We start from the raw sequence: 12,707 nt of genomic DNA on the forward strand, positions 1-12,707 counted from the left end.
AGCAGTCGTTCAGTGCAGGCTCATCAATCATCTGCAAACATGCTCAACCTGACATTATTGTCATGTTGACCAGCATGTTTGCACGATGATAGATGTCTAAACGACCAGCTGGCACGCACATCGCTGGTCATTTTAGACATTTTTGCAAACGATTTGCAAATGATTTGCAAACGGTCTATGAATGATTGAACGATCGTTATCATTCAATCTCTCAACTTAATAGTCTGGTGGATGGGCACCTTTAGACCTTGAATATTTGGCCCAGTTAGTATTTTGAGTTTGACATGCCTGTTGTATATTATATTGTAAGAGGTATTGATCTGCAAGGTGAAGAGAACATGTGTGCAAAAGGTTCAGTGCCTGCTGAAACTACTTCGAAGAGAGATCAGAGATATGTGATAAAGATTGAGAGTCAAAGGTAAGAGGTAGATGTTGTACATGTTAATACTAACAGGCAGAGCCATAACTAGTCATTTTGGTGACCTGTGCCAGAAAGAGTGTTGGTGCCCCCCATATTGTAAACACGGACAGTGGGTCTCATTCAGACCCGCTCGCGAGTGCTGTACGCTCGCAAGCGGGTCGATGGTGCCCAAGTGCGCATGCGCGAGACCCGGCGAGCGACGGGGAAGCCGTCGCTCTGGGTCTCGCACCAAAGGGGGCGTGCTGTCGATGGTGATTGACAGCACGCCCCCTTTTTTGGGTGTGCCGTGGGCGTGGCTGCCCAGACGGAGGCGTTCCCATGGGAACGCCTTTGGTCTGGGTCCGGCCCCACTGACATCACTAGTGATGTCAGTGGGAGTGATTTTGGCTCTGATAGGGCCAAAATCACTCCAGGGCTTGCGGCAACGAGACCCTACCGCAAGGGTCTCGTCGCAAGCCCGATGGTCGTGATGGTCTTGACCATCGCGACCATCATCATGGATGCTTGCATAAGCTGTGGGTGGTAACCCACAGCTATGAGAGCGTCCTTGAGGCCGCTCCAATTTTAGGTAGGTCAGCCCTGATTCAGAGCGAGCGCTCTGGTCAGAGCGTCCGACTGTGAGTCAGGCCCTGTGTGCACGACCCATAAAGGGGCGTGGTATCAAGGGGGAAGGGGCGAGGCCACACCATAGAATCCCCAATTCACATTATGCCACACAGTAGAGCTCATTATTCACATTACACTACATAGTAGTAGTGCCCCATTGACATTACGCCACACAGTAGTAATGCTCCTTACACATTATGTGCACACAGTAGTAATCAACCTTACACATTATAATGCTCCATACACATTATGCCAAAGTAGAAATCACCTCCCCCTTACACATTATGCCACACAGTAGAATCCTCCCCCTTACTGTCATGGTCTGGTTATTTTGTAGATCTGGCTCCGGACCCTTAGATCTGACTAATGTGCATAGAAAATGAGGTGGCTTGATGAAACTCTGGCTAATGGGTATGAACAGGAGCTAGGAACACTAGTGCCAGTGTAGGAACTACAGACTTGTGATATGCAAATATGCTGAACTGGAACCAGTTGCGGATCCAGGGGGGGACCCCGTCCACTTATACTGTCAGTATCTGCAAGTGTAGCCATGCAAGCCTGCAGCGCTAGCGATGACTCACACATTCTGCTCTACTGCTGGGCTGCCGGCCCAGCGTGGTGTCCCATGGGCCCCCCTCCCGTCTCCTCCCCAGTGGCATCACTAGGAGGGCGTGGCCCACACTGGGTGTTACCCTTCAAGGGGGTGACACCAAAAAGAGCAACTCACACATTCACAATGTCCACTGCCTGCACACCCCGTTCCCCAGCACAACCGCCGAACCCACGCCGCCGCCAGGGGTCAGTTCATTTTCTCACTGCGTACGGTGTCCAGAGCCTCTCTCTGTGCCTGTGTGTGGCTCTGGACGCTGGCAGCGGTGACGTCATCACGCACGCAGCACGCCGGCTCTGCTAGTGGTTCTGGGAGGGAGAAGAAGAAGGAGGTGTGCGCCCGGACACCCCAGGTGCAAGCCAGCCTGGACATCATGAAGAGAGGTAAGTAGTACTGCACAGGGGAGGGGGCACAGCATAAGGTGCATTACTGGGGGCATTCTGGGGCCACTGCATAGGGGCACTACTGGGGGTACTGTATAGGGGCACAGTATAAGGGCACTACTGGGAATACAGCATAAGAGGCACTACTGTCTGGGGGCACTGCATAAGGGGAGATCCTGGGGGTCTTGTATAAGGGGCACTACTGGGGGCACTGCATAAGGGGCGCTACTGGGGGCACTGTATAATGGGCACTACAAGGGGCACTGCATAAGGGGCTCTAATACAGGGGGCATTGCATAATGGGCTCTAAAACAGGGGACATTGCATACTGGGCACAACTACAGGGTTATTGCATAAAGGGGCACCACACTAATAAAGGGGAACTGCCCAATGGGCACAACTACAGGGGGCATTGCATAAGGGACACTAGTACTGTGGGCATTGTATTCTTAAACCGCCCCCCTAAAGGTAAAGTCTGGATCTGCCACTTACTGAAACCGGGGTGAACAGGCCAGGTTCACTGGGCAACCCCTCGTCTAGTGACCTGTGAAGGCCAGTAAGACCAGGAATATACTGCAGTGACAAAGGTGACCTCCGGTACTCAGAATAGTATAGTACTGGTAGATAGAAACTCAGAACTCAAGCCAGGAATTGGATTCTTATGTAGTCAGAGTACAACTTGCGAAAGTTGCAACTTTTATACAGCTCTGATGCAAGACATGGAACTGGAACCAGTGAGGAACTCAGAAACTCAGAGAGTCAGGATAGGTAATAAAGCTACTGAACACCTCACTGCACAGACTGTATACTACACACTGAACCCTAGCCCTGGAACCAATAGCACACAGTGCAGGGAATCCGATACAAGTCAGCACAATAAAGGCATATCTCCTTAATACGTTGTTCACCTTCTTTAGAGGGAAGACGAGCCCTGCCAAGTTGCATGAGTTAGTCTAATGAAGGTGACGTCAACCTCTTTTGAGAATTGGATTGAACCTTAGAATGCTCTGCTTTATTCTTCTCCACTGTCTTTCTCTGAACTGAATATCCACATGATTACAAATTGTGGTAATTAAATTGTCCAGGTTGGTGGGTAATACTCTGGATGCGACTTCATTCACACAGTTGAAATCACCTCCCCCTTATGCATTATGCCACATAGTAGAAATCCCTCCCCTCACATATTATGCCACACAGTAGAAATCCCCTCCCCCTTACACATTATGACACACAGTAGAAATCCCCACCCCCTTACACATTATGCCACACAGTAGAAATCCCTTCCCCCTTACACATTATGCCACACAGTAGAAATCCCCTCCTCCTTACACATTATGCCAAACAGTAGAAATTCCCACCCCCTTACACATTACCACACAGTAGAAATCCCTTCCCCCTTACACATTATGCCACACAGTAGAAATCCCTTCCCCCTTACGCATTATGCCACACAGTAGAAATCCCTTCCCCCTTACGCATTATGCCACACAGTAGAAATCCCCTCCCCCTTACACATTATGCCAGAAAGTATAAATTCCCTCCCCCTTACACATTCTGCCACACAGTAAAAATCGAGTCAGGGTTCCGGCGGTCAAAATGCCGACCGCCAGTATCCCAACACTGAAAGCGCGGCATGGAGAGGGGATTTCTACTGTGTGGCATAAATACCGACACTATTATTAGCCCCACGCCGAAATCCTGATGCCCGGCATACCGAACGTAGGTAAGCCAGGCATCGCGAACTGTTAGCCACGGGGGTGGAGGGTTAGGTTAATGCACGGCCAGGAGGATTTAGGGCTAGGCACCCGCCCTGGGAGGATTAGGTTTAGGCTAGGGGAAAGGGGGGTTAGGGTTAGGCACCACCGGGGGAGAGAGGTTAGGGTTAGGCACCTCCTGGGAGGGTTAGGTTTAGGGTGCGGGAAGGGATGGTTATGGTTAGGCATCACACCCTGGAGTCATAGGGTTAGGCACCCCCAAGGGAGGGTTAGTGTTAGGGGAGAGGGGAGGGCTAAGTATACTTACCACCCGGCATCATCATTGTCTTCTGTCGGGCTTCCAGGGTCGGAATTTGAACTGGCGGCTTTTAGGCCATCAGAATTTCATACCCAACCCGTAGAAATCACCACCCCCTTCAACATTATGCCACACAGTAGAAATCACCTCCCCCTTACACATTATGTCACACAGTAGAAATCCCCCCCTCCCCGGGTCTCTCTCCTAAATGCAGCACTTACTGGTGTAACACAAAACAGTGAGGAAGTTGGGGGAAGCACTGGGACTGGACTGTGAGAGCCATGACGTCTCCCAGTCCCTGAAGATACTACAGGAGACAGGGGAGGAGGCAGAGCACACAGGACAGGCAGCTGCAGGGCTGTCAGCTGTAATGTGTATTAGTAGTAGTGCGCCTGGCAGACAAGGAGCCAGGCGCACTGCTACTATTATATGAGGGCTGATTGAAAAGTGATGAGAATTATTTTTTTATTCAGAATCAGGTGACTCCACAGGATCTCAACATTTTTCTTTTTCAAAGTACCGTACTTCACATTCAATACATTTTTTGCAGTGTTTCAACAATGATTCAAAGACGTGCACTAGATTGTTTTGTGACATCACTTTTAGTGTTGCAGCTGTGACATTTTTCACTTCATCATCTACTGAGGACTTCTTTCCACACAGTTTTTTTTTCAGGGTTGGGAATGCACAGAAATCACAGGGTGCTAAGTCCAGGCTATATGGAGGGTGGTTCTAGTGTCCTATTAATTTCAGTCAGTACTGCCAATGCAACAGCAGCAACATGTGGTCGGGTATTGTCTTGGAGCAAACACCACTGTTTCTTCTGCAAATGTGGCCTTTCTTCCTCATGGCTCCACGCAAATGGGTTTTCAGGACGTTTGCATAGTAGTCACCATTAATTGTCTGTTCACGGGGAACCCAGTGCTGTAGGATCATACCATGTGCATCAAAGAACAGCAGAAACATGACTATACACGGCAAAGTAATTACAATGAATTTTGTGGGCAGAAACGAATTTGAGTGTTTCCATACACTAGACTGTTGCTTGGATTCTTGACACGTCACAATCGATGCCAGGATATTGGGTCTCCTCTCTGACATTCTGAGCATCTGCTCTTCTGTGAGATTTCTAGGTAACCACATGGCACACACATGATCAGGGCCGGATTAAGGTCTGTGGGGGCCCCTGGGCAACAAACATGTGGGGGCCCCTATTAAATATGGACAAAATGGGGGTATGTGCAGTGGGGACCATATCGCTCGTAAGTGGTACATTTGACAAACAGTGATAAGCTAAGCATAGCGCTGTTTGTTAATACTGAAAGGAGGACATAACATCTTTAGTGAGTGTTAACGAGGTTATGTCTCATTGTGAAATGGGGCCCATGGGTTCCACATGAAAAAAAAAACCGCAAGCACACACAGGAAAAAAAACACACACAATATACACCCACAGGAAAAAAAAAACATATATAGGCACTCACATGAAATATTACTCACCAGATGTGCAATCTTTGCCACATTAAACCACACATAGTGCCCCTGATTCACATTACACCACATAGTAGTATTATTCATGTTATGACACACAGCAGTGCCCCTTTTACACAATGCCCACAGTACTAGTGCCCCTAATACATATAATGCACACAGTACTAGTGCCCCTAATACATATAATGCACACAGTAGTAGTGCCTCTTATACAATGCACAAAATCAAAACAGACCATCTACTCCATTCTTATTTATCCTCTCTGGCCATCCAGGGTATTGTTCCCAATGATCAGGCAGTTGTGCAAAGAGCCCAAAATTCCTTAGGGACTCTCTAAAGCTTTACTCCAGGGAACTGAAGTTTACACAGTGCATTTGGAGAGCAACATAGTTGAATTTCTAACAGACTCGAGCTTGTCTTTTTCTACAGTAACACATGAATGCCTCTTTGAATCCGTGTACAAAGACTACATATTGTAACAAACCAGTTGAATATGTACTTTTTATCCTCATGTCCCCCTAGAGTGCCTGCCCTAGCACACATTATAACTATCCATGTTCAGTATGTTTGTTTGTTACTTCCTCATAGCATGTCTCTGCTCACCCTCATACTGTGTTTGAATCAACCCTAATATTGGTAAAATAAATAATATATTAAGGCTGATTCAAACACAGACTGGAAATATAATGGTACGGCACAGTCGCATGAAATGTGACCATCTTGGCTAAAGCCCAGCTGGCTGCATTCACATCCCATGTAACCGTGCCAGGTAAGTTGTTACACTGTTTGTATAATGCTCAGTATACTGTACTAATTAGTGGTAACTATATTCAACCCTTCAGAAATACTATTCTCAGGAGTGATGAATTCTCTAAAAGAAATTACTTAGTTAGATATGGCTAGGAAGAATGTTAATAGTATCTACAGTATATACCTAATTCCATAGTGCAGATAAACATGGTATACGGTAGAAAATTATTAGTATGGTAAGTGATATGAAATCAGGGCATGATTCAGAGATGGATGCAATGTCGATGTTGGACACAGTAGAGCGATTTTTTTGCCACTGCACAAACAGCGATGGATTAGTGATGTCGTAGCAGAGAGGATTTATTCGCAAAGTGAGTGACAGGTAGTCAGCGCTTGATAGAGGTCACTGGGAGTGGTTAGAAAAGCGCAGATGTGTCGGGACCAATTTCTGGGTGTGCTCTAGTGAGACTCTGCAAATTCGTTCACAGCTGCAGAGGCCCCGGCCGTCAGACGCCAGCGGTGGGTGTCTCAGTGTACAAGATGGCAGCTGAAACATTATCATATTTTCACAGTCCGCTGAGTACAGAATTGCAGTTGTGATTGGATTTGCATCCATCTCCGAACCAGGCACTCAGTACATGCCAATTCTCTTTACTCAAATTATTGTTCTTTTTTCAATATGCAAATTAATAACTGTATTCTGATCATTTCTTACAGGATGACAACATGTACCTGACATTGGAAGAAGCAGCTGATCTATGTAAAATGCTCTGCCTTTGTGTGACATTAATGATGATTATGCCACTTTCTCAGAGAGCAAAGTTAAGAAGATTACATGCAAACTGGAACAAAAATGCTCTCTCATTCATGCACATGGTGAGAAATTAATTCATGCTAACACTTTATACTAATGATAACATACATGATGTCACCATGCATCCTGATGGTGCTCTTGTCTAAGATTTACCCCAAGAAGTGTGTAACCATTGTTGACTATTAGATCCATGATGGTTTTGCAGTGAAAGGACTAGTGGTCTCATTCAGAGGTGGACACAATACCGATGTTTGCGCAGTTTGCGCAGTTCAGCAATTAGCTGAGTCTGTAACCAAGCTGTACACAGTTTGTACTACACCTTGACTTCTTGAATGAGTGATCAAAGACAGCCCCTGATGCATATAAAAGGGGGCTGCAGGGTTAGGAATTTATAATATGGCAGAATTGTGTTAAGTTTGTCATCTTGGTACAGAGGGCCTGATTCAGTAAGGATCGCAGTTGCTAAAACACATGCAATCGGACAATCGTTGCATTCTGCACATGCATATGCATCGCAGTGTGCATACGTGAACCAGCTACTGTGATCGGGAGTGCGATTACAGAGACTGCACAGACCCATCGCAGAGTGATTGACAGAAAGTGACGTTTGAGGATGGTGATGGGGGTGTGGTCGGTGGAACGCAGGCGTGCCAGTGCATTTCAATGCCGTTGCAGGGGCGTGCATAACTTAACCACTGGGGTGCCCTATGCAGGTCTCTTAGAGTGCAAGGAATTTAGCAAATTCTGAGTAAGGTCTGACCTTGTGCAAGTGTGCGTGAGGCTGCGATTGTACTCGATTGTACCGATGATTTCGCAGTCTTGCTAAACATTACAGATATGTGTAAGGTACAGTGGGCATCCTTGCATAGTGCTGCAAGGGCATAGCGATCGCAATGCATTAGCGTACTATTGTAGTTCAACTGCATGCGTAATCGCAGCTATGATTGCAATAGCAACAATACCAAATGACCCAGCATCAACAGGTCCAAAATACTAGTTTATACAGTATTTTATACACCTATCAGCCATAACTTTAACACCACTGACAGGTGAAGTGGATATCATGGATTATCTAATTACAATGGTACCTGTCGAGAGGTGATATATATTAGGCAGTAAATGAAAACTCAGTTCTTGAAGTTGATGTATTGGAAGCAGGAAAAATGGGTAAGCCTAAAGATCTGAGTGACTTTGACAATTGTGATAGCTAGACGATTGGGTCAGAGCATGTCCAAAATAGGTCTTGTGGGGTGTTTCTGGTATGCAGAGATTAGTACCTACCAAAGTGGTCCAAGGAAGGACAACCAGTGAACTGGCTACAGGGTTATGGGCACCCAAGGCTCATTGATGCGTGTAGGGAGAGAAGACTAGCCTTTCTAGTCCGATCCCACAGTTCTGTACCACAACTTGCAGAAAAAATTAATGCTGGCTGTGATAGAAAAGTGTCAGAACACACAGTGCATAGCAGCTTGCTGCATATGGGGCTGCATAGCCACAGACCGGTCAGAGTGCCCTGACCCCTGTCCACTGCTGAAAGCACCTATAAAGGGCATGTGTGCATCAGAAATGGAAACATGGAGCAGTGGCAGAAGGTGGCCTGGTCTGATGAATCTATTTTCTTTCACATTTATGTGGTTTTCCAGGTGTGTATGCATAGTTTACCTGTGGAAGAAATGGCACTAGGATGCACTATGTGAAGAAGGCAAGCTGGCCTAGGCAGTGTGATGCTCTGAGCAATGTTCTGCTGAGAAACCTTGGGTCCTGGCATTCATGTTGATGTTACAGTACTTTGATACGTACCACCTACCTAAACAATGTTGCAGACCATGTACACCCCTTCATGGCAACGGTATTCCCTGATAGCAGTGGCCTCTTTCAACAGGATAATAAGCCCTGTCACAGTGCAAAAACTGTTCAGGAATGTTTTCAGGAACATGACAAAGAGTAAAAGTGTTGACTTGGCCTTCAAATTCCCCAGATCCCAAGCCTATTGAGCATCTGTGGGAAGTGCTGGAAACAAGTACGAGCCAAGGAGACCCCCACCTCACAACTTACAGAACTTAAAGGATCTGTTGCTAACATCTGTAACAAAGTGCCAGATAACACAGGTCTTGTGGAGTCCATGCCTTGATGGGTCAGAGCTGTTTTGGCAGCATGAGGGGGACCTACACAATATTAGGCAGGTGGTTTTATATTATGGCTGATTGGTGTATTTCATCACCATATACTTGTATGGCAGCACAGATTCAGTACCACCTGACAAAGTTGCACAGATATGACATACATAAAAACAGTACATACATCATACTCGCCAACTAAAAGAATCTCCTCTCTGGGAGGAGCCCAGAGAGGAGATGCAGATGCCAGCTTTAGGCCCCACAGGTAAAGGAAGTGTGTGACGGGGTACGCACTGAGTGATGGTGAGAGGCAGCAGGTGATGGGGAGAGGTAGAGGGTATTTCATTAATGTGTGCCATGTGCCCCCTTATATGTTTAATTATGTTTGATTACTGTGTGCTTTAATTTATGCCACATATCCCCTTATATGTTTAAATTGTGCCATATTTAATTAAATGATGTCACCTGCATATTTAATTAAATGATGTCACCTGCCACCACTTATATATATTTAAATTGTGCCACCCTGACAACCATCTTATATATTTAAGTTGTTCCCTCTTATATAATATATTTAAGTTGCGCCACCTGTCCCTCCTTATATAATATATTTATTGAAATTGTGACTCCCCCACACTTTCACTTACATTACTCCTTCACTGTTCTGTTCCATTTGTTTATCCTCTTCCACTGTATTATCAAGCAGCTGGCTGCGGTCAGCTGGACTTCGGTTGCCAGTGGATGTTCCAGGATGGCCGTCATGGAGGAACTGCTTCACAGCTAAGCAAGTCTTCTATTTCATCTCCTCTTAGTATTCAAATTGCCGCCGCAGGTTGGGAGGGAGATGAGGCAACACTCACTTGGCTAAGTGAGTGGTGGAGGATGCTTGGTTGGGTAAAGGGGGATGCCACTTGGGTGTGCTGCTTGCCTATTATCTATCATGTCAGATGCCCAACAATTTATTTGATAAAGACAAAAGCATGGCAGAACAGACTCCATGCCATCTGCCCAGGCTAGCAATGAGATTTTCCCCCTGCCCGACCATTTTGAGAAATATTGGACTGGCCCAGGGGAAAACTAGTTTCTGGTGTTAGTACTCACTTTGTCATGAGTGATGCACAAGTGGAATGAAACATTAGCTGGTTTATGATACACTTGATGGTGGGATAGAGACCAGTGTTTACACAGTGTATTCTTAGCATGCTTGGTTCACTTCACACACAGTAATGTATAGCAGGGAGCATACCTGCCTGTGAGACATGGAGCTGTATTAGACTGCAGACTTGGAGCAGGAGTGAAGATGTGTAGTAGTGCAAATTCTGAGCATCCTGGGAGCTGAACTGGGAGCCAGGAACAGGACTGATTAAGGTATTGGCTGAAGAGCAAAGAGACTCCACTTGTAGCATGAGCTAGATTTGTCTCAGATAATTTGAACTGATGATCTGGCACTGAGTGCTCAGAGAAGCCGGGTAATAAACAGGAGTAACCAGTGCAGCTCATTAGCCAATTGCCTCGATCTGCAGAGAGACAAACCATTGAGTGTTACGAGCACCAACAGAAGTGCAGCACCACTGGTGAGAAATTATACTGCAGGAATCAACACTGGGAGAGCACCACCACTGGAGAAAGAGTGGTACTCTCATGGAACTTAACAGTACCCTCCTTTTTATGAGTGGATTCCAGATGCTCAAAAAGACAACAAACTCTGTAGGCTCATTTCTTTCTTCAAGAATGTCTTTTCTAGGGAGTACACTTCACCAGCAAGATAGATCCTATCATTACCTTCCCCTTAATGGGCAGATTCCAGATGTCCAAAGTAGCCCGTTTTGAAGATTGTTCAAAAGAATTCATTGAGGGCGGACCATATTCATGTAAGACTTCCTTATAGAAAGCATTGGATCGAAAAGAATGGGTTCACCAGACGCCATAAGGGTACTTGCCTAGTCCAATGCCTCCCCTTAAAGGACATCAGCAAATATCCCACCACATTAGCTTGAGTTGCAGGAACACTGGTTTCCGAGCTAAAATCAAGAAGACATTTTTCCAGTAGAGCCAGGAATTGTTGGAGCTCTACACAAAAATAAATAGTTGGGAAGTCTTAGGGTACAGACTCAAGAGTCTCCTCTGGAATACTGGGCTAAGTGCCTGATTCATCATGGATCGCTATTCTGCAGTTGCTATTATCAGTGGTGATATGTAAATGTTTGCATTCGCATTGCGATCACAGCCTAACATAAGGACGCCCACTTCACCTTACTCACATCCGTATATTGGGCAACATAGTGAAACAATTGGTAACATCGAGTAACATCGGAGCCATACGCTCACCTGCACAAGGTCAGACCTAACTCAGGAATTGCTTACTTCAGTGCATGCTATGAGACCACAGGCTGCGTATGGCTTCGCAGTGGATAATTTATGCATGCTCATGCAACAACGCACCAACACACTGGCATGCCTGCGTTCGCCCGACCACCCCCCGTCAGCACCCATAAACGGCACTTCCTGTTAATCACTCTGCTATGGGTCTGCATAGACTATGCGATCGCAGTCCCAATCACAATATCTAGTTCACACATGCGCACAGCGATGCATATGCAGAACGCAACAATTGGCCGATTGCATAAGAATAAGCTACTGCATTCCTTGCTGAATCAGGCCCTAAGTCATCCCAGGGACCTTTCACTGGACACAACTTGCTAGGAAGCCTGGATTGGGCACATTTTCAATGCTCAATTATGTTATACTGCATATTGTTGTTGAAGAACTGCCTTTTAAAAAGCTGTCTGAAGACAGGAAAATGCATCAGGATATTCATCTATCCACTCTAGCATTGTTCCCTATTGAGGACTTAGGTCTCCAACTTAAGAACCACACCATTATCATCTATCAAGAACCAGAGAACTGTAAATCCACTCCAGCTGATTTTTATAAGTTGTGGGATACGCTTCACTACAACAAAGTGACTGCACAGGCTGCAGGATATATCTAACCCGCATGTGACTACAGCAGAGGTTCCCAAATACGGTCCTCAAGGCTCCCCAACAATTCAGGTTTTAGAGATATCCATGGTTGAGCACAGGTGGTTAAATCAAATTGACTAAGGTACTAATTGTCACCTGTGCTCATCCATGGATATCTCTAAAGTTTCAACTGTTGGGGATCCTTGAAGACCGCGTTTGGGAACCTCTGGACTACAGACATCCTTTATACTGGACTATATGGAACTGGTAATTATACCTTGCAGAATACTAATGACTTTGAGACCTATTGCCTATTAATGAAGGATAACCCTTAAAATAACAGCAATATATTTGGTGAACTAATCATTTCACAATTATGTGGTAGTTCATATCTCTTCATATTTACTGTAATCTTTATTCGCTTTTATTCAAAGACATATTTTAATATTTGTTTATGTAATTTTTTATGTTCCTTATTGTGACATTTGTTAAAGATTGTTCTTAATTCAATATTCACCATTAAATTGTGTATTTTTAAG

General features: G+C 45.5%; 1 protein-coding gene across 1 annotated transcript in view; it reads left to right on the forward strand.

Annotated features, from left to right (window-relative positions):
• LOC148501567 (putative ATP-dependent RNA helicase DDX60) overlaps positions 1-12,707 on the forward strand; it is a 600,786-nt gene that overhangs the window by 180,613 nt on the left and 407,466 nt on the right. The window contains exon 8 of the mRNA XM_088450267.1: positions 6,990-7,150. Coding sequence (XP_088306393.1) covers positions 6,990-7,150 — 161 coding nt within the window. The remainder of the gene's footprint in view (positions 1-6,989; positions 7,151-12,707) is intronic.

The sequence above is a fragment of the Taudactylus pleione genome, unplaced genomic scaffold, assembly GCF_031769625.1.
Source record: "Taudactylus pleione unplaced genomic scaffold, aTauple2 ptg000513l, whole genome shotgun sequence".
Lineage (NCBI taxonomy): Eukaryota > Metazoa > Chordata > Amphibia > Anura > Myobatrachidae > Taudactylus > Taudactylus pleione.